The sequence below is a fragment of the Artibeus jamaicensis genome, unplaced genomic scaffold (assembly GCF_021234435.1).
Source record: "Artibeus jamaicensis isolate MK-2021 breed Jamaican fruit bat unplaced genomic scaffold, CSHL_Jam_final contig_384, whole genome shotgun sequence".
In the NCBI taxonomy this organism is placed as follows: domain Eukaryota; kingdom Metazoa; phylum Chordata; class Mammalia; order Chiroptera; family Phyllostomidae; genus Artibeus; species Artibeus jamaicensis.
In genome coordinates, this window is record NW_026521810.1 from 18,692,849 (window position 1) to 18,719,423 (window position 26,575).

Consider the following 26,575-nt stretch of genomic DNA (forward strand, 5'->3'; position numbering starts at 1 on the left):
GAGGTGAACCGGTCTTATGTTTAAACTGTGAACCACCTTTAGCTAATATTTCACACACTATCTGACAGACTTTTATGCGTTTTCATGGACATTTAAAAATATTTTGTAATGACCCAGGATACATTCGTGCACAGTTTGGGAAATATAAAGTTAAGCTATGGACTTTTATCTGAATGCTGTTTTAGGCCCTGTTTTTTTCCCATATAACCAAATTAACAGGTTCCAATTACAAAAGTTTAGCATCTAGCTATCATTATAGATTATTTTCATGGTTATTCTTATGAGAAGCAACTACTATTTGTTAAATACAGGTATTCTGACACCAAGATAACATCATCATCTTCTACACCACCCACTTAAATCCCAATGTTAAATGTTTAACCCTTTTTGTCTTAAATATACACAGGCTCTTCACTATTTGTAGATGACTTATTTTAAAATTTTTTATTCATTAAAGTTTCTTTGCATTCCCCAAACCAGTACTTTTGTAATTCACAGACAGGTGTGCTATGGCATAAAACTGTGATCACCCAACATGCAAATTCTCTGCTGAGGGCAAACGGCAGTGTCCTGTCTTCTTGTTCAGCTCTGATACTGTAAATAAGCATCCCCTCTTCAGTTTATTCAGTGCCAAATTTCATGCACTTGTTTGTTCTTTGTTGGTTATTTATCTACTTAAAATGGCTTCCAAGCCTAGTGCTAATGTGTTGTTTAGTGTTCCTAAGGGCACAAAGGTTGTGACTCGTATCATGGAGGAAATGCATTTGTTAGGTAAGCTCCCTTCAGGCATGAATTATCGCGCAGTTTGCTGTGAGTTCAATATTAATGAATCAACAATATATATTAAAGTATCTTTAAACAAAAACATACATAAAACCATATTGTGTATTGATCGGTTGATAAAAATGTGACCAGAGGCTCATAGGTGCCTACCCTGAATTTCCAGCAGAAATCATTGTTGAAGTATTCTCTAATCCAGTGTTCACAGCACCATTATTGAAAATCACTGCTGCAAATAATAAGAATCAAATGCATGTAGGTGTGCAAGGTTTCCTTATTTATTTTTTAAACAACCATGCTGGGGTAATCAGAAAATTCTTATGTAGCAGATAGGTCACTAAAGACAAGCCTCAGCGAGAAACAAACCAAAAAATAATAAAAAAAGAACAATCTCATGGAAGAGGGGCAGAGTAGACATTTGCAAGGGAGAAGTAGGGTCATAAATGGTGAGGTTGGAATATGGGAAGGACATGTTTTGCATACTCCAGACAGTTGCCTGGAGAGGGCCTGGAGAACTTGTCACTATTAAATATATATTGATTGCTGAAAAGCAAGGTGTGGACAATTGACCCCCCAAGGCCCTTTGTGCATTTATTCTTGGGGACAAATGAGAAATCAAAACATAATCAACACCTTGGGAGAGAAGCCACGGCCATGTTTTCTGGGAAATGAATAGCTCTGCTTGTCTTACTTTCTTCCAGACTTAGTGCAATGAAATATTTCTTAAATCGACTTAATCATTACACTCAAAAGCAACTAAAAAATTAAGTACAAAATGAAGCCACTTGGGTGCTAAATGGAGGAGAAGTTTAAAAATAATAATTTGTACATACTGTGCATTTCTCTCTTCCTGAGTTTTCAGTGATGTGAAATCCATCTCATCAAATCACTTAAAATGTCGAGATGGAGGAATGACACTTCGTGTAACAAAGATGCAGCATTTCATCAAAAATTATGTTTTTTTACACATCATGAATAAATAAATGAATGATGGCCATAAAATTCCTCAGCCTCTCAGATGAATGGTTGTCACAGAAATGTGAAAGCTAACAAAGCAGAAAAATGGCAAAAGAGGGAATATGTCCTACGGTTTAAGTGGGATTTAGTGCCAAATGCTTTGAAAACATAACTCTCATGGTCTATTACTTTATTTTACACATCAGTATGTAATGAAAAAAATGATCTAATTTGTTACAGGCTTAAAAGGCTGACTATCCTTTCTTTCCTTCTCCTCCAGTTTGCCTATATATTCTGTCACCTTCCTATCTGCCTGGATATTTGTGTTTTGCACCTCACACATATAGTATTAAGTAGAAGAACAGGATATACATCTGACAGTCTCCAAATTCCTAAGTTGAACTCTACATGTTAAGTATGCTTCATAGTGTCTTACATAACCAGTACAATGTTATGAACACTGAATTAAGCATGGAATTTTTTAAGAGACATTTAATGTAAGAATGGGCAAGCTTTTTAAAAGATGAAAAGATAAGATGCTACTTGCGCTCCCAAGTGAAGATAATTGGTGGCAGTTTTAGAAGCATGGATGTCAGTCAACAGGGTGGAGAAACCCTTTCTAGTGATGCTCTGCTCCGCTCAGACCACCTTCGAAGCACCATGCTGTCCTCTGGGTACCACAGTGGGAGAGGACAAACCACAGGTGCATTTAATGACTTCAAAAATACCAAAATTTGAGGGACAGTTAATGCCAAAATGGACTCCTCAAAGACGGGATATGTATTGTCCAGAAAGAACAATACATTACAGACACTTTATGAAGTAGCTGAGGGACCATACACAGAGAGTGAGTGATTCGGTTCCTATTGTTTTCCAGTGTTTGACGGGATGTTGGTTTTTTGGATGCTGAGTGATCACCTGGACACAAAGTTTTTCAGAATGCACACAGAAGATGCCTTGTGCCTTCATGGAGCCCCTTTGGAGACAGCTGTGGAGGTTGACCGTGAGGATGGAGTCAAGGGCTATTTGTCCACTAAGTTGGAGCTGCTAAGCACTTCAAATGTGGCTAGGGTCACATGTTGAAATAATAAAGTTTTGGATACACTTGGCTGAATACATTATATTGTTAAAATTAATTTCAACAGTTTCATGTATTTTTGCAATGCATCTATTAGAACATTTAAAATTGCAAATGTGGCTTACATTATATTTCTATTAAGCAGCATGCTCATCAATTCAGTTTTTGCATATTTAAGTTTATTTCAAGAAAGAATTTGTGGCTACGAAAGTGTTTAAAACTACTATTCCAAACCGTTGACTGAGGTAAGGAGAAAAAAGTTTTATCTTATGATGGAATATTATGCTGCAGTTAAATGGAACGAGGTAAGTGATGTGTTTTTATAATAGAGATAAGTGACGGCACATTGAGGGCTAACAAAACAAGTTGCAAGTGATAATGAGTTTTAAAATCTACTTTATATGGCTTCTTGGCCTTTTGGCTAAGATCAAGTGTAGTGTCTGTTCTTACCAGTTTAAAATCTACTTTATTATACAAGGTAATACAAAAGTAAGTTTACAGTTGTGAGTACATAAAACACAGTTTATTCTTGTATTGTGCATTGATTATTGCATTATTTTCCATACAGACGGCTGTAAACCTACTTTTGCCCCAGCCTATATATTTCCTAGCATGTGTCCATATGAGGGAGGGCCCAGAAACCCAGAATTATCTTCTAGAGGGCAGGTCCCTTGTGGTACTGGCCTCCCTAACTAGGTGAGTGCTCCAGGAACACCTGTGTATCAGTGTATCAGCTGATGATATTGAGGGAGGCTGTGTTCAGCTTCTGTGAATTTATCTTTTCTGAAGACTGTTTTAACATTGTCCCATTTTGTGATGGGTGATTTATAAGTGCACCTGCCCACACCGCACTGAGTGTTCAGCAGTTTTTGGCCAAACACAGCATGACCCTCAAGTCCTACCCTGCCAATTCACCCCATCTCACCCCCCCATTTTTTTTGTTTCCCCAGATAAAAACAGTCCTCAAAGGGAAACATTTTCCTGATGTGGAAGAGCTGAAACAAAACACGGCAGGAACACTAAAAGGTATCAAAACCAACAAGTTCAAAAACTGTTTTAAGCAGTGAAAAAAAAGTCTCAATAGTTATATAAGCATCAAATGGAGAGTACTTTGAAGGTGACTGAAGTTTAAAAGTGTAAGAATAAATACACTATTTTTTAATAAATAAGTTTCTGCTTTTCTGGGCCCCCTCATATATAATCACCTGGACAGTGGTTTGGAAGGCTTACACCTACCTGACAGCAAAAGACTGAGAATGGGAACATAGTAGGGGAGTAGATGGGGAGGTCTCCCAAGCGGTTATACAGCCGTATTTACAGTGACTGAATTAATTATTTAAGGAGAATGCAGCTATATACCACTTTATCATCACTATTCTCATTATTAATGGTTTTAAGCTAGGTAATCTTCATTTCCCTCCATGCCATGCCTTTATGACCCTGATGGGAAAATAATGTCACCAAGAGAAACATGTGGAGAAAAGCAGGGGCAGTCCTGAGCTCAAATCAAATTTAGGTAACTACACAGGCAAACATCAGGTCACTCACTGCTAACCTAGGCTTCTTGGGATCACCCATCCTTTTATTAGTACAAAGTTACCAATGCTTGAGTAAATGAGGAGCCAAAGAGCTTACCAAGTTAAACTAAGTAATTAAAAATGAAATGGTAAATTCCTGGGAGTCCCTCCGAGAAGGTCTGATGAGCTCTGAGCCGCAGAGGCCTTACATACCCTGATCATCAGCACAGCCTTCCGGATGTCCCGAACACCATCGTACACCAAGCGAGAGGCATCGATGAACTCGTTCTCCTCAAAGGGTTGAGGGACATTGGCACTCAGGGCTTCAATGGCTACTTCTACTTGTTCAGCAAAGCGTGGCATCACTGGGTTGAACAAAGAAAAGCAGTGGATTAGGTGACCTTTCTCATGCTCCTGTGTACCACCCCTTGGGTGGGGTGGCATGGCAGGCCCTGAGCATTACAACAACTCCATGGAGCCGTGTGTGCACCTGTCCAGTGTGAAGCGAACCCGCTTCAGTGGTCTTTGTGCTACTTACTTGCAAGAGGGGAAGCAAACTGTTAGTTCAAGAATGGTGATTTACCATTTACTGTGTTTTTCAGACCATAAGATACACCTAAGTTTTAGAGGAGGAAAATAGAAAAAAAATTTTTGAAGCAAAAAATGTAAAATATTTAATAATATAAATAACAATATTTCACCAATGTAAATGTAAACAGAACTTAACAGCATCATTAACAACCATTATTCCTCCCAAATTTGCGCAGGGGAGGGGGAAAATGGTGCATCTTATACTCCAAAATATGGTATTTATCAGAGCAAGTTTTTAAAGCCAGCCCCAGGTAGTATATCGGAATGTGCAGAAGCACAGATTTCATGTTATCCTAAACAGAGTTGAATTCCACTTCTGCCAGTAACTAGCTATGAAGCCTTGAAAAAGTTTTCTTAATACTTCTAGACCTGTTTCCTTGTCTAAAAAAATATAATAATACAATTCTTCCTTAGGATTCAGTAGGATAATGCATAAAAATGTGTCAGATTGCATCTCGTCTTTAGAAAGCCTCCATAAATATGTGACTAATTTCAGAGGCTAGTCATCACTGGGGAGGAACAGCCCTTCACCTACATGACCTCATAGTAAAGTGTGAGTGAAATAATTTAATTTTACTTGTGTCTGAAGTACAGGACTCGAGATGCTGGAGGTTGGCGGATGGCTGTGGAAGAAGGCTTGCGGGAGGACTGTCAGAGGAGAGAGGAAAATCCCAAAAGACTTCAGCAGAAAACCTATGTAGAGACTAGTGGGCTGACCGGTGAATCTGATCATTCCATTTTTACCGGGACCACCCTGATGTGAAAGAAGGCGCATACACACATTTCTAAAATAGTGGTACCTTCTCTGTAAATGAGGACCCCTTACATATACACTGGAAGTTTGTGGAAAGTAAACTCAGTGGAGTATCTGGAACACTTAAGACAAGGATGCTGATTCACCGGTTCTCAAAAATTTTAATTCAATTTGCTCAGCTATTATCTTGTAACATCAATTCATACGGCAAAAGCAGGCCAAGAGAACATTTATTCACGAGGGCAATAAAATAGAAACATCATTCATCTCCTTGTTTCTGAACTTTCATGCCTGATTCGTCTTTATACTCATTTTTTTCCTCGTGGACATTTTAACATCCATTTTAATCCCTAGTGTGAGGAACTCTGATAAATTACTGTCTCAGGGTTAGAGTATTCAAGATAAAGCATTCCTAGAAAAATGTATTTTTTCTAGGAAAATTCAAACGATTTTTTAAGGCAAATTGGAGGAAAACAGAGTAAATATTCTTTCAGTAGAAATTATCAAAACCAAAGCATGCATTGGGTGAATTTCCCTCCATGAGCAAATTAGTTCTCTACTATTTGAACACTTCATTTTGTCTTTTTATCTGCTTTTATATAAGAGCGATTTGGGGGATTTTGAGCTGTATTGCCTCATATATGAATCCAATTAAAATGTATTTCTAATGATTGCCACATTCAACTCGGGCCACTTCAGTCACCCACTTGTGCTGGGAGTAAACTCTTGTACCCTCAGCGGTCTAAGTAATTGAAACTGATCTCCTTAAGCACAAAAGCACTTTTGTAGGTATTTAGAAATTTCACAAGTACTTTTCTTAAATTAAATTACAAATTCCCTTCTTTCTTAAACTAAAAATTCTTAATCATATTAATCCCATTCCATTTTATGTTTAATCTGCCAATCATGACCCTCGGCAATTTTATACATTGATGTGATACCATCAGTAGCACTTAGCTGCATAAATTTGTGTCTCCGTTGTGTAACTAATAAAGGATCAGTAATCCTACATGTACACAAGACAAACCCTCCTGCAAATCAATAAGGAAAAAAGAAAAACAGACAAAAGCATAGGACAGGCAATTCACAGAAAAAGAAGCCCTAAGTTCATGCATAAATACATAATAAGGTACCTGACTTCTCTAATTTAAAAAATTACAATGCAAACAATGATATATAATTTCATAATAATATCCATCCTATTGTGAGCATAGACAAAAGGGAAGCCTTCTGTTGTAAATGGAGTAAAAAATTGGTACAAATAATTTCGGCAAACACTTTGACAAAAATCTAATGAAGCAACCCGGTCCCAACCAGTGAGTCGGGACAGTATCTGGAGCGTGGCCAAATGTCAACTTGTAAAGAGATAGTGAGTAGGAAGGCTGGGTATACTGAAGTCACAGCACTGTCTTTGTGTCTCTGGTTATGGCTGTTTCTTCTGCACAGGTTATGTATTCTAAGAGTTAATAAAAAGAGTTAGGTAAAACCTGGGAATAAAAATAATGGAGGGCTTTTTCAACAGACTTTCTGCAAGTTCTATTCTGAGTCCCCAAATTCGGGAGGGAACCACTGTAAGCTGCTCACCCAGGCTCGTGGGCAGTACACCTGAGTGGGTCAAAATGGACTGAGGGGTGTAATCACAGAACACCAGTATATTAAAATAAGTTCAGAGGTCAAAGTTTTGACTGGGAAAAGCAAAATGAAAAGTCATTTACAAGAAGTTTTAAATACACAAAAGGGTTCTCTGTATAATTTAAACCAATATGCATCTTTATTATGCATATTTTGAAGGGCTGTATACCAACTTAAGTACAGTGGCTACCTTTGAGAGAGAAAGGAGAGATGTGGGATTAGGTAGACTTCTTAAGGAGGCCTTAAGTGTATCTTAACTCTAACAAGTCTTATTCAAATATAGCAAAATGTTAATATCTGTTACACAGATGAAGGATGATGTATCTTTGTATCTTTGAATCCTTTCATAATTCAAATATTTAAGAAGAGATCAATGCATTATCTTCAAGGCTATACTTCTTATAGACTAAGGCTCTGAAAAAAGAAAGTTCCAGGTCATGGCTTGGAACATAATAAAAATTAATTTGATAACAGTATTAAGTGAGGAATTCTCTCAGAACTTGTGCCTGATCAAATGTTAAGGCTCAATATTCAGCCTTAATAACTGACAGCTGGAACATTGAATTATGGAGTACCCACCTCTTAGACCTCAGCTCCTATGCACATACCTCTATTTGCATGAGGACATTTGATAGAGTCTAAAAGGAAGGGCAGTGCTGTGTGCTACTTTGGGGTTTTGTGTGAAAGGTCACCCTGAAGAAGATTTGGGTAGGAGGAACATGCAGGAAGTGACATGCTCTCTCTTCTGCCTGCCTCTCGGCCTGATTTTGCCCAATGGAAAGAGAGGAAAGCTAAAATCTAAAGGCATTATTTTTGTAACAAATGCTCTGAGGTCTAAAACATACCCAGAGTTGCTCTGAAACCCTAAGTTTGGAGAAGGGAATATTATTTGCTCCAGCATGGAGTGCAGAATTGCTCTAGGGATACTTAGGAGGGCACAGTCTTGGTATCAATAACAGTGTTGATGATACAGCATTGTTAGAAAAGGCAGAAACAAGGCCTTCTTCTAAAGTGATAGGAACAGATAATACTATAACCTTCCCAGGTGAAAAATGGTGGAAAAGGGGCTGCAAAATCCTTAGTTTCCAAATGAGGACTCTGAGTACAATTTAGCCTTCGTATTCCAATGACCTTGTTATACTCCACAGGCTGGCAAAATGTAGAACTTGAACTCAATTTACTTTGATTTTATTTATGGTCACTGAGAAGACATCTATTTTTCTTACTGCAAGTCAGGGTTTTTCTGAGTCTGACCCTTTAGAAAGCCTTTCTCCATGCTCGCTTCCAAAGTGCATTCAGTAGTTATTTCTTTAGCAATGGGTCAACTGTTAATGCTCTTTAACCAACATACTTGTGCTCTCTGCATTGTTGTTCTCTTTCTGTTTTAGCTTTATCTTGGTTTTTAAAAGTGATAAGAGGGGAAAACCAAAGTTTGTAGAACAATCCATCTTGACAGAACCTCAGATGTTAGTTTAACTATGAATTCTTCCAACACTTCAGTAGGATCTGAAAAATTAAATACCCCAAAAGTAAAACTCAGGTAGAAAAAAAAGCCTCAACTTCCTCAAATATGAGGCTGATTCTGCTTCCTACTAATTAGGACAACACACAGCACTAGCTTTGCAATTCACACATTATGTATTAACAGAGTTTCTGATATAGAATTATATAAATAGAAGCTTTTTTCTACTTTCTGAATTACATCCAAAAAAAGTTTAGACACTACTTTACTGTTATTTATCAGAAACCCTGGAATGCTTTTAATAGCTTATGTCCTGAAAGGCAGATCAAAGTTAGGAATAAACTTTTAAATTCTCACTGTACTTTTGTATGCAGAGTGCAGGCCGGGCCACAGAATGATGACATTCCCAGAGTAATGAAACCAGAGCTCAGTATGCACGTAAAAATCAAGGTCATCTCATTCTAGTGTTGAGATCCTAAACCAGAGGGGAGAAAGATCTGGACTGAATCCTTCACCTTCAGAGGTGAAGTTTCAGAGCACAGGGAGAGTCAGTAGAACAAATGAAAAGTTGTGCTAAAGATGCAAATGAAACTGCAGACAACCTAAGAGCAAAATTCAAGGTGAACTAGAGGCAGTGAAATGAAAACCAACCTACCACAGTTTCCGAGAGACTGTCTGAAAGGTGTACACCCAGCTTTATATCTTCCAGTGATTACCGTTGATAGAGTGGAATACAAACAAACCTCTGATACTTGCCGATAAGTCCTAGTGCTCACGCTCTCTCTCCCCTCATCTATTCCAACATATACGCAAATGTTCCAATTAGACTGAATTACTCCTATGTCTTCTAATATGACACAGAGACATACCATGCTATACCATGATCAATTTATTCACTCATACTGACATGTATGTTTTATCTTTTAGCTCAGTAAATTTCTCCTCCATATTCAATGTGCAGTTTATAATTGACTTCCATTGTGAAGCCTTCTTTAATCCATACCTCAAAGTTGGCAGTTCTTACAATGATATAGCATCCTAATTATGTATGCATCATTACAGTACCTAGAACACAGTACCTAGAACATTCTGTGTGTCAATTTTTTTTTATATAGGAGTCACCGTTAGTCAGAGATTTTCTCTTCTTCATTCTTTGTATGTTAAGTCTTTATTGTGCTTCTGGTACAGTTAATCTATCCAGTTGGGAGAAGAAGTGAAAAAACAGGATGTAAGGAAGAATGGACTGGCCATCAAGTATTCAATAACAAAATGAGCAGTATTACATTTCACATACTCTTTCTGCCCATCATTTCATATTAATTCAGTAGTTATATTAAAGAGTTTCATGAGTCATTAACCAAATTATTAGTGAGCATTCCAGGTTTGGTCTCCAGGGACTTTTCAGAGAGTTGAGCTCAGAATACTTTCATAAATACCTGAGGAGGATCTTCACCACAAAGCCTGGAGAAAATTAATTATTGTAATTATTATCCTTGACTAGTTCACCAAGGCCAAACCAGCATATCTGTATTTCTAGAAGTCACCCAATTGTGGTGGTGCAGTCAACCAACATACTCTCTTAACTGTGCTCCTTATAAAACAGCTCCTTATAAAACATTATTAATTCAGATAGAGAAAATAGATAGGGCCCCAGTTTTAAAGAAAGAACCAATCTGCTAAGTGTTAATAGAAAATAGAAAAATAAGAACATTTGAGAATAATCTAAAAAGATAAAATCCCAGGACCAGGAGGAATTATGGACCATTCCAATATAGGAATAAGTACATTATACTTCTCCCCTACCCATCACTAAAGGTTATTATGCCTGCATTTTAATAGTTGACATTAGGTAAAGAATTATGTTTTATCAGAGGAAGTGGAGCCAGGAAGTATTAATTTGGACAGAGACTCTGGGGGCCACTCCAGGGTTCCCCTAAGGCAGGAGAGTATTGTGTGATGTTACTTGTATAGGTAGTGCATTCTTTCCCTAAAATAGTTTTTTATCAGACTCTGCTAAGATGTTTTATTTAAGTGTACCCAATCAGATGCTAGGTAAGAGAAGAAAGTGCGAAGGACAGTATGATCTCAACCACTGGGGCTACAATTTGCTCACAGCAAAGTCTGACCAGCATTTCTAGGCTTTGGGTATATCTTGATAGCTCAGAGCATCCATCAAGTGTTGGGAACCACCCTGCCTGGTTTCAGGATTTGTAACTGCCCCCCATGGTTAAGTGAGCAACCTCCGGGATGTGGGCCACAGGAGACAAAGCTTGTCTCTGGCAGCAAGCACTGCTTCTGCTTTATTCTCCTGTCCCCAAAGCATGGTCGATGTCCATGGCGGGTATGACCCCTCAGAGAGGAGCAATCTAGACCAGACATGATCCTTTGGGAGGCCATCATGGAAGGACTCAGGGGGCTGTGACAAAGAAGAAGTGATGAACCCTCATCCGCGCTCCCCCCCCCCCCAGCTATTTTGACATAGCCCAAGACCCCATTTCCATCTAGGAGAAGTGCTGCCTGGCTCTAATCCACTTAAGCCTTAAAAACATATGATGGGGAAGGAGGTGCAGCCCTGTGCTGGAAAGGGTGGGTATTGGGGTAAATCAGGCCTAAGAAAGAATATGTAAAATCATATGAAATCTGCTTTGTTTAGAATGCTCCCATTTAAAATGATAACAGTCCAAGCAAGAAGTTTGTTCCTCCAAGTTTTATGGCTCTTTAGCTCTCTGACCCTGACTGAGAACAACCCCTCATAGTTCTTTGAATGCTATCTATTGTTTGATCCTCACCTGTACTCTTGTGCAAACAAACCCAATAAAAGCCCATTGAGGAAAAGGCTCTTGGCCCTTCCCCTCTGAGGGATCCGTGACCTTTCCTCCCCAAGCAGATCCTGTCTTGGTATTGTTTACTTTCATTGGTGGACCGGAGGACCTTGCAAGGAAAGTTGCCCTCGGAATCAAGCATCATCACTTAGGAAGGAGCCTATTGGAGTCTGAAGCTTCAAGTCATACTTACTGTCCAATCCAAACTCATTGAAGGTGTGGCACACTTGCTGCTTTGGTACCACTCCAAAGTAGTGGAGGAAACACCACAGAAGCTAGCCAATGTTTTGTGTTAGTTCAGTAGTTTTAGTAAAGGCCTTCATGATCATTAAGTTATTAGAGAATGTTCTAGGGTTGCCTTACCCTCAAACAGGGAATCTTTCAAAATCCTAAATTCAAAAATTTTTTAAGGCTGCTTGGGTTTCTGAATCTATTGGGCAAGAAGTATGTAATCAAATGACTCTATAATTCTACTGCATGGAGAGTGGCTATTTCATTTCTATATGTAATATACTATAAACCCATGGACTTCTACTAGATGTAAAGGCTTTCCTACAAGGTAAAACAGCAGCCAGAATCTTGCTGAGTCACTCAGCTAGGATTTCCTGCATTATCTGGAACTTTTACTTCTCATCCTGATTTTGCACATTTTCTCTAATCCTGCTTGACTTCCATCCCCACTGGCTACACAGCTTCTGAGATTCTGAGGTTAATGTTTGCATCTCTGAACTTAAGTCAAGTGATATTTTCTTTAGTGATATTAGTATTTTGCCTAAACTTTGATTTGTACTAATGATTTGTACTTCCTTTTTCTTCCCTTCGAATTATATTATATACCAGCTTTATCATGTTTCTCTGTACAATTCCTTGAATCTGTCCTCTGATCTAACTGCCCTGTCCAATCACCTTGAGCCAATTTTACTTTTCCCTTGCTCACTATCTAGCTTTGCTATTTTCTGGTGTCCTTTCAGGAGATCCTGAGACAGTGTCACTCAGCTAAGTTGTGGCCAGATTTCTGGTCCACGGAAACTATGAAACAATAATATTTATAATAATATTAATTCATAAATATTTTGGGTAATTTGTTACATGGTGATAGGTAACTAATAGAGTATGCAATGCCATAAGTAGAAATATCAGTAAAAATAGTTATCAGTACATTAAAGTTTCTGCTCAATTTTAGAAAGCATCCTTGGTGTAGGTTTCTTTTTCATCCATGCATTGGGTCCAGACAGAAATATAATGAAATCTTAATATTTCATTTGCTACAAGTTAACCAATATGAACCTCAGTTAGTTAAAAAACAGAGATAATGATAGAGGTCCTTCAGGTTTTGCATTAAGTTAAAAAATAATGCATTCAACAAAATTTTTATACTGTATAGACAGTACTTTAGCAACTGGATGTAGAGTGACAACACCAAATGATCTTCCCTTCAAGGCACACAAAGCATGAAATGTGTGCACAATGCTTACCATTGTGCCTGGCACATAAAAGATTCACAGTAAATGGTTCTTGCAACTGTTTTCACACCAGGACTCTCTGTGTCTACCCAGACATGTACCCTTTTCATTATTTACAGCAGGCAAAATCAGCCAGTCTCCTTTGGATAAAACTTGAAGGTACAACTACATGATTTACTCCCAAAAATATACCTTCTGGAAGTAAATTGAAAATAGCATACCAATTAGTGCTGAAATTTCTGAAAATTGAGAAGCGGCAACAATTTTTGTTAAAAACAAGATATCCCTGCTTCTATGCCCCTCTCTTTCCTTAGCAGGTCCACACCATCCTTCTGATGACTTTGCATTTTTTAAAAATAAATTTCCTATACTATCTGTCATTGGGGTTAGATTTTATAAACTTACCCCTAGAATTTTCCTTTTTGTCTTGATTGCCAGCAAGGTCAGTCAGTGTCAAATATTGTGTTCCATTATAACCTCACCAGATCCATGAGGAAAGAGAATCTTTAAAAGGTAAGAGACTTTGCTGAGAATAAAAATTAAAACCTAGCTTCCCAAGGTCAAATGAAACACTACTCCTAAAACATCTCCCAGCTTAATCTAATATACTTGTGAAACTACTTCTCTTCTAACTCAAAATTATACCACTTTATTGTATATTAACTGATTTACTGGATTTAAATCTTGAGTATCCACAAATGCTTTTTGAAATGCAGTAGTGACAGTGTAGAAATACTAGTTAAATACTTCCTCCAAATTTACATTTCACTGCCTAGACCAGTGATACACTAGGTCGCACAGTGCTTCCTCTTCATAACGTTTCATCAGGTTGGAGGATGTTGTCACCGGAAACCAGGAGCAGAGACAAAAGCAATTCAGCTTAATCTGTTTCTCACTGCCCAGTGACTATTTGTTCAGTCCTTCTACCTTTCCAGACGACCATCGGCATCATTCTGGCTAGTCCTAATTCTTTCATCTTTGTGTTATCTTGGACTTTGTTTTATAAAAGCCAGTCATCTGTTCCCTCTGAGGGAATTCCTAAAGGCTTCCATTTTCATCAGTTCTTGTTTGGAAAATTATAATGTACATTTTAAACATCAAAATCAAATTCAAGTTCCAGAAGGCCATACATAACCCATGAGCTGAATTGTTTGATGAAAGATGAAACAGCACTGCCTAGAAAAGAGGGGGAAACATCCTCTAAACTCCATTCACAGTGACTGCCCTAGGAGAACCAGAGAACGTCCATCTGCTCTCGTCTAGACACAAATTCTGTTCCCTCGGGATAGAAGAGGCTTGCTTGGAAAGTTTTCTTATATTTAAAGTAAGCGTTTAAAAATAATTTCAAATGGTTTGTAAGTTACAAAGAAGGATGGCACACTGAAGCTTAAAGAAGGGATAAAGAATCAAATATGATGCCTTCTCTAGTTTACAGAGGTTTCTGGAAACCAAGCTTGATGAATACAGCTAAGTTTGGCATCTGTGAGGTTTAAAATATTAAGATGTAGTAAAATAATTGCTAATAATATATTGCACATAATTTAACAGATTTTGATTTTGATCATTAGGCTTATAATTTTTAAAAGGTATACAATTGATACAGGGTGCAGCCGGGGGGGGGGGGGCCCAAAAAAGATTTGGAATGGTGTCCAGAATTCAAAGTGTATAGGAATATTGGAGAGACATATAAGATGTCCTCACATCTCCCCCCAGGGGGAAGAAACGAATGGAGCCAGGCCGTTGAGGGCTGTTTTGCATAGCAACAGTTTTGCAGCTAACCTCTGGAATGATTATTTAACATATCTATAACCTTTAACTGGTTTCATAGATATGTTAAATAGCTGTGGCCAAGTTTGGAGCCAGGAAGAAGGGAGTAGCTGGGACTCAGAATGGACCTAGGGGCTGCATCCCGGAGAGAGAAGGCCGGTGCGAGAGCTTGGAAAAGATGGGCTCCGGGACATGAGGGAATAACTGCCCAGGTGAAAGGGAAAAACCACGCAGCATTGCCAGAATGGAGGTCCCTGCAGCCAGGTGAAGAAGAAAGCAACATGCTTTTGATGGAGTGAGAACCCCTGCAGCTTTGGTAGAAGAGGCCCACGCGGCTTTGGGGTGCTCCCTTTGGCTGCGTGACCTGGAAAGCAAGAGAGACTTTGACTGGAACTGGGTACAAAGGACTCTTGCCAGTGGACCATGAGAGGGTACCACAGTACTTTGGATTAACTCGAGATCCTGCACAGTGACACAGCTGACGGTGCCAGCGGCCTGCAACACAGACGTGTGCTCTTTTCCTGATTTACGGTACCCAGAGTTGGGACAGTGGGAGAAGGGAGCTGTGTGGGTGTAGGTGTATACCCTAAAGGACTTTGATATTTTAGTGGAGGCGTTAGGCCTAAATAGTACTAAATAAACATTTTGTTTCCTTTTCACAAATCTCTGGCATTGAGAGATGTCTTTCCAATTGTCGGCGGACAGAAGAGCCCAGTAGATATTAGTATTCTGTTCTTGGGAGGGGCCCCTGTTGTATAGCAGTTTTGGGCATCCCTAGGTGGGCCAAATATTGTATTGCCCCCCACCCCCGATCTCTTGTTCGGTAACACAATCATCAAAATAAGGTATTACTCTGTCAGTGATGTTTTTTCATTTATATTAATAAAACCATTTTAAACTTAAAATCTAATTAAGGTTAAGAAATGAAGAGGTGCTCTTAAAATATCAGGGAGTTAAAATTTAATTAGGAAGCAACACACACACACACACACACACACACACACACTAAAGGAAAAGGTGGAGAAAGAATGGATATATACATTAAGACCGAGAAAAGGGCAAACAAAGTGTTTGCAACTCAGAATGGTAAATGTAAGTTGCCTGATGAGAGACCTTGATAATAAGAGTAATGGGGGCACAGAAAAGTAGGATTGGCAGAAGACTTGACCTACAAGAATGAAACTACCCAGTGCTAAAGAATAGGTAAAATACAAAAAGACAAATCAGGTGGGGAGGTTATTTTGGGATCATTTTGACCAGAATAAACAGAACTTCTCTGGTTCTTATATCCATCTGTTATTTCAGGTTCTCCAGCTTTTTCCTAATCAAACTATTTCTGGAATATACCAGTGATGTGTCACCTGTGCTCCCAAACAAGTGATTGTCAGCATATTCTTCCCTTCTTTGATTCAAACACCTGTCACTAACAGGGCAGATATTCCAGGTGAAGGGAACGTACTAACACCTCTACCATGCACAGTGAATATATCCTGGATGCCAACTCCAGCAGAGGCCACCAGTGTTGGTGTCCCCTGCACAATGAAATATGCAGGCCCTTCCTCCACTCCACTGTCACTATCACTATCACAGATGCTGGTCCCTGGGGCCCAAGAAATGACAAAGAAATACCATGTCCTATGCAGTCCCCAGAATTCTGAATCTCTGATGTGGTCCATGAACAACTGGATATTCATGTTTTTCATTTCAGTTTTACTTTGACAACTGGGCACAAGAAAGTGCTGTTTCTTCCGCTATGTTGCTCTAAACTTAGGGCATGTAAATATGTAACTGTGAGCCTTCCTAAATTCACCTTATTTCCATGTCTACTTCTTTATCAGAGCTTTATTATCAGGGTAAAATTGTGTATCTTTTTTATTTAGATTTTTATTTATTTTTTAATTTAATTGTTCAAGTACAGTTTTTCTGTCTTTTACTAAAATTGTGTATCTTAATCGTCTTTTCTTAAGTTGTGTTTTCTTGGGTGGTTCTTCGGCTCCTTATGCTTAGAGAACTGGACATGTCTGAGTTCTAGCAAAAAAAAAGATTACTGACAAGCAAGCCAAAATAGAGAAAATATTATCATGTTTCTTCATGGCCAGAGCTTTGTGACTGGTAACCTGATTCAAAAGATGAATCAATAACAGTCCTAAGATAGTAAAATAAACCTGTAAATTTCCAGGTTATCTCCCTCAGAGAAATGTATTCACATTATATTCCAAAGTGTTGTAATAATATGGGCACCTTTCCTTGACAGTTCGTTAATGTTAAAAAGTAAAGCTTTCTCTCCTCTTCGGAGGGGAGAAAGGCAGCTGAGCACCAGTTCCTATATAAGGTCTCAGAATCATAATCTCATGGTTCTACTCCTACAGTATGGGCCTCCCTGTGTGTGCAGATTTCACCTGCCCTCGTTACATGCTTTAAGAAGATGGATGAAGCCTGGGGAACTGGCCAAATTACTGCTCTAATTAATACGTTTTTTTTCTCTGAGCCAGAAACCTTACATTTACTCTTAGGATAAATAAATACAGGTATTTAAAACCATCAGTCAAATTCCCGCAATACCTAGAGTATATAGGTTTCAGTCAAACAGAAAGGACTTTAAGACAAACTATGCATTGCCTGTTTGGACTATTAAGTGGATACAATTTTGTTCTTATTCCTCCTACGCTTCTGACTTCCCACCACTATGAGTACTACAACCACCAATAAGACATTTCCTTCACATAATAATCCTTTGATCTTTCAGTGAGAAATAACTTTGCACCAATACTATGAGCCCTATTAAAATACATATATTAGGATGCCCTGGCTGAACAACCACAGCCATTACAGCTTCTGTGGAAATTCCTTCCTTTCATAATCAGATTTCAAGATCAATTATGGAGAAGTGAACGTGCACTGTAATAGGACTTTTTAGTTATAATAGCTAATGCTTTCTGTCCTCCTGATAAGCTGTCCCTGCCATGTTCTTCTGATATTGATCTTGCTTCAGTCTACACCCAAATATCGAGTCCCATATTTAGGTAGATGTGTACCTGTCCAATCACAAAACTGACTCCCCCTAGCAAAAGAAAGCAGCCCAAGGGGAAGAAGCATACCCCAAGTAACCAAGCAGATTGCTTCCCTTTAATATGTAGAAAGGAGGAGGAAAAGAAGTCTCCACATTTATCCTAAAATCTTGAGCTGACATATGAATATTCTCTACTAAAAAAAAAAAAGAAAGGTGATTTCCTAAGATTTTGTTTTCATTTATCCAATAAATATCTATTAAATGCTAATTATATGATAACACTGTTCTAGACCCTAGGCACTGACAGGAACACCCAACCCTGGAAAGAATCTAGTTGTGGACCATATACACTGAAGAGAACATATTAAGTGTCAGAAGACTAATAAAGGGTGGTCCTGTTGTCTACAACTGAAACTTCAGCCAGACCTTAAAGGATGAGTTCAATACACAAATGTAGAGAAAGAGAAAACAACGAACATCAGAGGAAGGAGTGTGGGAACAGCATGGATCTATTTTGCTTGAAGAATAAGAATACACCTGTCTAGATGGATCGAAGTTGTTTTTTAACTTTTTTAATAACACGTTTACAAAGGTGTTTATGGAGGATTCATGGGCAATAACTGTCTGTGGTAAGTGCAGTCACCAGGAAGCCAGTAGACAGGGACACATGTATTCCCAAGATCAGTAACACTGATCATTCTTAGATGACTAAACATCAGCCAGTACATGAGAAACTGAGGCCCAGAGGCATTACCTAACTTGTGTGAGGTCACAGTTAGTTGGCAGAAATCCAGGAATTGAGTTCAGATTCCTAACCCGAATTCATTCTACTACATTATACTGAGACACAATGATACCCCTCATTACTACTTCCAGTTTGGATGCTTTCAATTTGCTGATTCTCTTAACATTTTCTAGGTAAACTATATACAAATAATGTTAAGAAATCTCTTACATTTCTATAAAAACTTTACATAAAATTATGCATAAAATTAAAAATTGTACCATCTCTACTAAGTAAAAAAAAAAGCTAAGCTACATACTGTGTGATTCCAACTATATGACATTCTAGAAATGGCAAAACTATGGAGACAGTGTAAAAGATCAGTGGTTGCCAGGGAGTTGGGACAGGGAGATAGATGATTAGATGGAGAACAGAGTATTTTTAGGATAGTGAAACATACATGGTGTGATTACACAAAGATGGACACATGTCATTGCACATTACTCAAGCCCATAGAACATATAACACTGAGAGGTGACTAATTCAAACTATGGACTTCAGATGATTATGATGTGTCAATGTAGGCTCATCAGTTGTAACAAACCACCCCGATAGGGGGTATGCATAATGGGGACACTGTGCACGTGTACGATCAAGGCATAGACAGAAAATATCTATATCTTCACTTTTTCTCTGAGCATTAAACTGTTCTAAGAAGAATAAAGTCTTAATAAAAATTACACCATCTGTTTGGCCCACGTGTTCTCCAAAACAATGAAATTTTAATTTCTGCCTGTAACATGCTTAATAACAAAGAATCCTATTAAAAAATACTTCACTTTTCTATTCCTTCTTTTTTTGTTCCCACTGAAGAGGAACTGTTGGCAGAACCTCAAAGATCTTTCAACCTTATCACGTACACATTGCCACAAACTTGCATCAACTATCAAATTTAAAAATGACATTTCAATATAATCTGTTCGGTGAAGAATGAGCTGCTCTTTCCATATCTAAATATGATATCACTGAATGTATTTTCGCCCCACTCAACCTTCTGCTGTAACCTGACTTTGTAAATAAGATCTCTGAAGATGGGCCTGGTCAAGCATGCACGTACTATCAAGCTGCTGACAGTCTGTTATAATTCAGGTTTTATTGAAGAGCCCATCAAATATGTAAGCATGTAATGAGGCTGATGAAGACTGAGTTTATTGTGTTTTTGTCAGCCTAGATTACTTTTATAAAAAATAAATAGGTATAATACTGCCCTTGAATTTTAGCATCCTCGTAATCCACACAATTTCTCCCCTAATTTAACTTAGCATTATATAAACACAAAAAGCACTCTTCAGCAAAGCATGGTCTTTAGCTTGCTCTCAGTTCCTAGCCACTCAACCAAGGCAGTCAAGTGGTAAAGTGAGAGTTTCTCTGCCGAGACCCACCCCTGCATCATTTGTGTGGCTAAACGGGGGCTGGCCTGTGTTTACAACCCCTTCAGCAGCAAATTCTGTGCTAGTCAAAACTTTTTGAATTGCCTGCCTTTTTTTTGGGTTCTTCTTTGTAATACACTCCTACTCCACTCCCTACACCATGCCTTATGGTCACAACACCTGATTTCCCTTTTTACTTTTTTAAACTTACCCCTATTTGGGAAAATTTATTCCCTTAGGGCAGTTATTGTCAATGGGGTTACCCCCTCCCAAGAACATGTGGCAATATCTAGAGACGCATGGTTGTCACAACTTGGGCGGGGGGAGTAGGGAGGAGGTCCTACAAGCATCCAGTGGGTTGAGGCCAGGGGTGCTGCTAAATACCCTATAATGCACAGGACAACTCCCCTCCCCCAAGAAAGAATTCCTGAGGCTGAAATGTCAGTAGCACAGAGGTTGGAAACTTCTCCCTTGTGGTCTTGAATCTAACAACTCAGATATACAACGAGGCAGAGTCTGGTAGGTTGTAAAAAGGAAAGAAAGAAGACATGCCATTTTGTCTCCCAGGTGCTGGACTCCTTTTCTTCTTCCTCACCCTTCCCCTTGGAGCAATGCCATTCCCTCTGGAGCACACTCCCTCCTTGAGCAGTGCAGTCATGTTCTCTTCCCCAAACACAATGTGCTCTCGGGACAAAGTCTGATAGGTTCGGATCTTGAACCATGACCAATTTAATGTGGCTATACATTTTGTTTTTAAAAAATCGGGAACAAAACATTAGCCCAAACATAGAAACTTGGGCATTAGTGATATGCATATGAGTTTTTATTCTGAGGGCGGATGTCTCCTTAGCATAACCAGAACCTTACAAGTGGACTAATTCATTTTATAATATATAACATATAACATAATATATAACATATAACATGTAGCATATAACATACAATATATAACATATAACATGTGTGCATGTATTAGTTATAAATGTGTACACACATTTGTATAAATAATATATTATATATTATATATAGTGAAATGAATTAGTCTTCTTTAAGATTAATATATTATATATGTATATATTTTATACATGTACATATATAATATATATATGTGTGTGTATATATATCCTTTTTTCTTTCCAACAAAACTCTACACAACAGTAATCACAGATCTGACCCTATGATCTTCCTCAAACTTCACATGTATAGTACATTCTCAAAAATTCTAATGAGCAACCAGTGAGTTAACAGCTGACATTTTTGCCTTCATTTCTTTAGCAAAGTCTCTAGTTACACATAAAGAACCAATTCTGTTCCTGTTTAGAAAAGATAAAAACAATTGGTGAGAGAAGCAAAATAATTAATATACCTTATATATTCTAACTCTTGGCCCACTAATGTCCACTTTTCTTTGACATGAATTTTTGTATTTTCTACTACAGTTGTGTACAAACTATCTATTTTAATATTTTCTACCTGGTTACTTTCCTAGTTATCTTTGATGGATCCTGAAAAATAGCATATATCTAAATATCTTGCTCATTGTATCTGTTCAACCAACAACTAAATGTGGATGTCAGAATCAGGAAGGTGCCTTTAGTTAAGTCTCCCGAGTACACAATCACCATAAGGGAAGGCTGAAATGATGAGAATTTTAAAAGCTCTGGAAATTAACAAATAAGAGCAAAGTCTTGATTAGCAACAACAACCCAGAATAAATTGCACTGTTTCACTGATTTTCTTTTTCAGTTAAAAAAAATCTACCAGATAATTGTATACATTTCAAGACTTTGGTAAAAATTATGTTAAAATAGCTCAATCAACTAAGCACACTGTCCTTGCTTTTAAGTTGATTTTGACTTCATGACACCACTCCTGTTCATTAAAGCATCCCAAAATACAATAAGAAAAAAACCCTAATTGTGTCTTGAACAATGCCTGAAATCTTTGTATGCACAAAAAAAGCACATGTAAGTCTGCTATGCACTCTGTGTCTTTCAACTGCTAAAATTATTCCGACCCCGTGAGCAGGCATGAGCTGAGAGTGTCATCTCCAGGTGTACCCCCTTTCTCTGAAACTCTGCTCCTAGTGCTGTACCTCAGGCAGTGCTGCTGTGTGTCTGGTATGCCGTGTGAAGCTGAGACTTTGTAGGAATAGAGCTAAGGGGCCAGGAACGGAGTGCCACAGGAAGGTGAGAGGGTCCTCTAAAAGCGAAAGGAAAGTCCTTAACTTGGAAAGTTACGTGCCTATTTCTTCATTCTTCCAAGTGAGGAAAGGAACTGTATGGCTTGCTGCATTGCTCTATTGCTCTACTGAGTGCAGAGGGCAAGTCTGTTTGAAAGAAAATAATGCCGAACTTCAGCTAATTAAAATATAAGTAGATGTTATTATTGTTATTGTTATAATTTCTAATTCTAAATCTGTGAGGATTCTCAAGAGCAACAATCTCTGAATATATTCTTTATGTTGTCATATTACACTATTCCCATACTGCTTAAATTTCAGAGATGGCAACCAATGTCCATTTATCTTTTTTTTCCTTGGTATACTAGACTAACAAATATGTACAGGAATCTTAGTAAAACACTTTTTCTCTGTAGAAGGAAACATGTTTCTAACATGCAGAACTTGGAACACTGCTATATGTGACCCTTGAGAGCACTGTCTCTTTTTGATTAGCCCAGTGGATTCCAAAGTCCATTTGCATAGTGCAGAAGCTCCCCCACCGCCACCGAACTTGGGGTTTGAAGAGAGGTCCTTCTGTGAGGCATGGGACCCAACTCATTATTTATTCATAGCCCCATGCAGTATAGATTTAAAGTCTCGGTGCTCTCTCCTCCCCTGAACTTATTCTCAATTCTCCCCTATATACAAATCCACATGGCATGAAAGACTTTAGAAATGGTCTGAAGCCAAGAGGCACTAGTCAAGAACACACACTACTAAAAATAGGCTAATCTTTTCTTATTCAAAGTTATGAGTTGTTCTACTAACTCAGTGGAAGACTTTCTTCCATCCTAATGCACCACAGAGCTATGACAGGCTCCCACAAGTAACCGTGCCTTACCACGGCACTGACCACTCCACCAGTAGACACTCTCACACCCCTGGAGCAGGGCATGTAAGGCTTTTCTACAGGAGCAGGGAATAGGAAATATATTGAATGTGTAACACTTTGTCAGCAGCTACCACCTCCTTTCTTTAAGTAATTCATATCCAGGCACTACCTAGAATTTTTATGCATTCTTCCCATTGGTTGTCCATCCACAGTCCTTTCTCAAGGTCTGTCTTCTCAAGAAATTGACTAGAAAATTGTTTTCAAGTTCAAGATTCCAAGTTCCAATCACATCTCCACTATTTTCTAGCCTTGGAAAACTTTGCCATCTTTTAACTGATTTGAATCGCCACATTTGCATAGTAATTGGAAATAAATTTTTATTATCTGCCTACTTCATAAGGTACTTGTGAGAATCGGATGAGATTGCATATGAAACTGCAAAGTTTTTTTATGCATGCAAAGCATTAAGATCATTATTCTGCTAAAGTTATACCAACTTAAACTCCAGAAACAAAGACAGCACCCCTTCCACGATTGTGTATAATGGAGATTCACAAAGGCCTATATGGAACAATAAAACAGACTTATTCAAATATGAAAATTAATCACACGTTCACATTGTGGTTAAATCTAATATCCATGTTTACCTGTCTCAGAGAGCAGTTTTGTAGCTTCCAGCACCTTCTCGGTATAAACCCCAGCTTCATAGTTCTCCATCTCAGCATTGATGATGTGTATGACTCGAGCTGCGCGGCCCCTGATGGCCCCCGCAGTCCGGTCCAGAGTGTCCACGTCCCCCTCTTGGAGGGCTATCACACACTTGTTCACGTCCTCCAAGATGTGATTTTCTGGAGGGGGAAACAGGTACATGTGTGTATGATTTTACATCAGTCAGACCTTCCTTAATAACCAATCTAAGATTCATCACTCTTGTGAACCATCATCTTGTACATTTCCACATATGCCTCACATCCCAGAAATGACATTTAAAGGACAAGGTTTATAATTACAATGGTGGTTCTCAAACTTTAGCACAGCCTGAAGACTTGCAGAATCCTATAGACTGCTAGCGTCATTCCCAAGGTTTTTGATTGGGCCTGAGTAGTAGCCCAAGAATTGCATTTCTATCAAGTTCTTAAATGATGCTAATTTTCCCAGTTTGGAGAACGTACACTGAGGACCACAAACTTTGTTTCTTTCAATGTTTTGAGATCTATTGCACAGAAGGTCTTTTAGAAGTGGTTGTGGTAGCTCATACAAAGTTGACTGGCCAAGCAGGAACATTTCTGGACGTGACCAGAGGTTTTTCTAGACATGACCAGCCTTGGGTTTGTTTGATCATGTTTTTATTAAGGAATATTTAGGGGGAACCACAGAATGAACAAACACCACCCAGTCCATCTTCTAATGCCATGCCATGCACAAGGCATATGCGATGGGCAAACGGATCAGGGGAAGATGGTTACAGAGTTCTCCACAATTGAAATACAACTGAGTCCTGTTCCATCAGATTAGAGTCAAGGTCTGTGATGGCTTTCCTACTATTGCCCAAAATAGAACCCAGTCAAGCAGGATGAGAGGCTTTGCCCTCTACTAGCATAGAGAAAACAAATGATCTGGTCCCTCACAGTTTTGCAAGGATGTAATTTTGTATTCCCATGTCCAATGTGAGATTTGTAATTATGTCTCTGCACATTCTTTAGTGGGCGTGAGAGGGCCCACTGGGGGGGTCAGTGCTGTGGTAAGACAGCACTAAAGTACTAAGAAAATGTTCAAAAAGTTTAGTATTTTCTGTCTGAGGAAAGAAAATAACAAACTGAAAATAACACACGCACATCAAACAGGTAAATAGAACAAGCTTGGAAATATTGTTAAATAATCTACTGCCTTTTAAAAATTACAACTGTCAAACTCCATGAATAGTAATAAAGGATTAAAATAAATATTCACCACTTTAAAAAGTTTCTAGAACTAGTTCTAATTTTTAAATTTCCAAAGCAGTGGGAGGGTACTCGGCAAACCCATCTCTACCATAGATCCCTCCTACTTTCACCAAACAATCACTCAGAGGAAAAGTTGTTTCTGTAAAACATTTGGTAGGAAACTGCAAAGTAAAACTTACTGTTCACCAAGGAACATCTGTTTTGACCTCAATAGTATGATTTCCTCACCCAACCTTAAGAAATTTGTCATTTCTATAATCCCTAGTTCTTCCATTTCAAACATAAATTAAAACATAAAAATAAATGTTTGATTTAACTTTATTTTTACTGTTGACGCTGTTATAAATTCACCATTTTCCTCCCCTTTGCCTACCTGCCCCCAACATTGGCCCCCCACTTCCCTCTGGCCATCACTACACTGTCGTTTGTGTCTATGGGTTATGCATTATTGTTCTTTGGCTAATCCCTTCACCTTCCCTCCTTCCTCCCTTCTGACAGCTGTCAGTCTGTTCCATGCATCCATACTTCTGTTTCTATTTTGTATATCAGTTTATTTTCAGGTATCTTAAAGTCACAAGTAGCAGTACTTCTGAATGCTGGTATTTTTCTAAGTAAAGGGGAGAATCAGCTTTGAAAATATAGACTCAGAAGTTTTCATTTTGATTAAGGAACTTCTGAAATCCTCCCCTTTTTATGAGATCTTGGATTATATCATGCAAACTCACCTAAAAGGACACCTGAGGAAAATGTTTACTCAAATAAAACTTGGAACAGAATTTCAAATACAAAAGTTTGATTGAAGTAGGCCTCTCTTATGTCTCTGCTGGATTCCTCCAAACAATTAAAATACTCCCTGATCCCTGAAAGTGAGCAACTGAGAAGTCGTCACGTCAAAAACAGGCATCCAGCTGCCATTTTCTCTGAATAGCCTAGTATAAGAATAGACACAGCTACTGCTTTTCTGTGCATAGTTTAAAGATGGAATTTTGGAGTTCAATGAAAAAGAATTTGTTAATTATAATACTTATTTCTCCGGAGTTTTTTTTTTTAAGTGCGCAACCCACTTAAGATCCAATATCTTAAAATAAAAAGATAGTTTAAAAATTCTATTTCCAAAACTAGAACATGTGACTAATTTAATTAAAGGGCAAAAAAAAGAACATACTTTTGTATATATAAACTATACATAGCTGAAGGAGGCCAGCAGAAGTTGAAAATCTATGACATAAAAACTCTGCTTTGAGTTAGATCATCAACTAATTTATTCAATGGTAACCAGGTTAATCATATCACATAAGTAAAGTATTGACTCAGTTTCCTGAGTCAACTCTTTTTTGAAATGTTAAGACAGTTTACACAGTATTTGCCAATCTTCTCCAAAAAGAGGTACCCTGTCATGGAAGAAAAAGTCACAATTCCCTCATGATAGCAGTTTTACTGGTATATGGCATATATATAAAAGCTCTGATGATACAGACGCTTTAAGCAGACTTGCATTTTATTAACCTAAGTACCAACAATGTATTTTAAAAGGAGCTATACCTGTATATGTAGACATGATTTAATCACAAGACAATACTTGTTGTAAA

At 38.2% G+C, this 26,575-nt stretch overlaps 1 protein-coding gene and 1 non-coding gene across 5 annotated transcripts in view; one reads left to right on the plus strand and one right to left on the minus strand.

Moving 5' to 3' along the window:
* Positions 1 to 26,575, minus strand: part of CTNNA2 (catenin alpha 2) — a 1,098,262-nt gene that overhangs the window by 70,213 nt on the left and 1,001,474 nt on the right. For all 4 annotated transcript variants that reach the window (XM_053664696.1, XM_053664695.1, XM_053664693.1 and 1 more), the window contains exons 12-13: positions 23,691 to 23,891; positions 4,546 to 4,697 (exon numbers count right to left, since the gene is read on the minus strand). In XM_053664696.1, the coding sequence (XP_053520671.1) occupies positions 4,546 to 4,697; positions 23,691 to 23,891 (353 nt within the window). The remainder of the gene's footprint in view (positions 1 to 4,545; positions 4,698 to 23,690; positions 23,892 to 26,575) is intronic.
* Positions 3,217 to 3,399, plus strand: LOC119048484 (U2 spliceosomal RNA). The gene has a single exon (XR_005082352.2). It is a non-coding gene; the product is annotated as a U2 spliceosomal RNA (small nuclear RNA).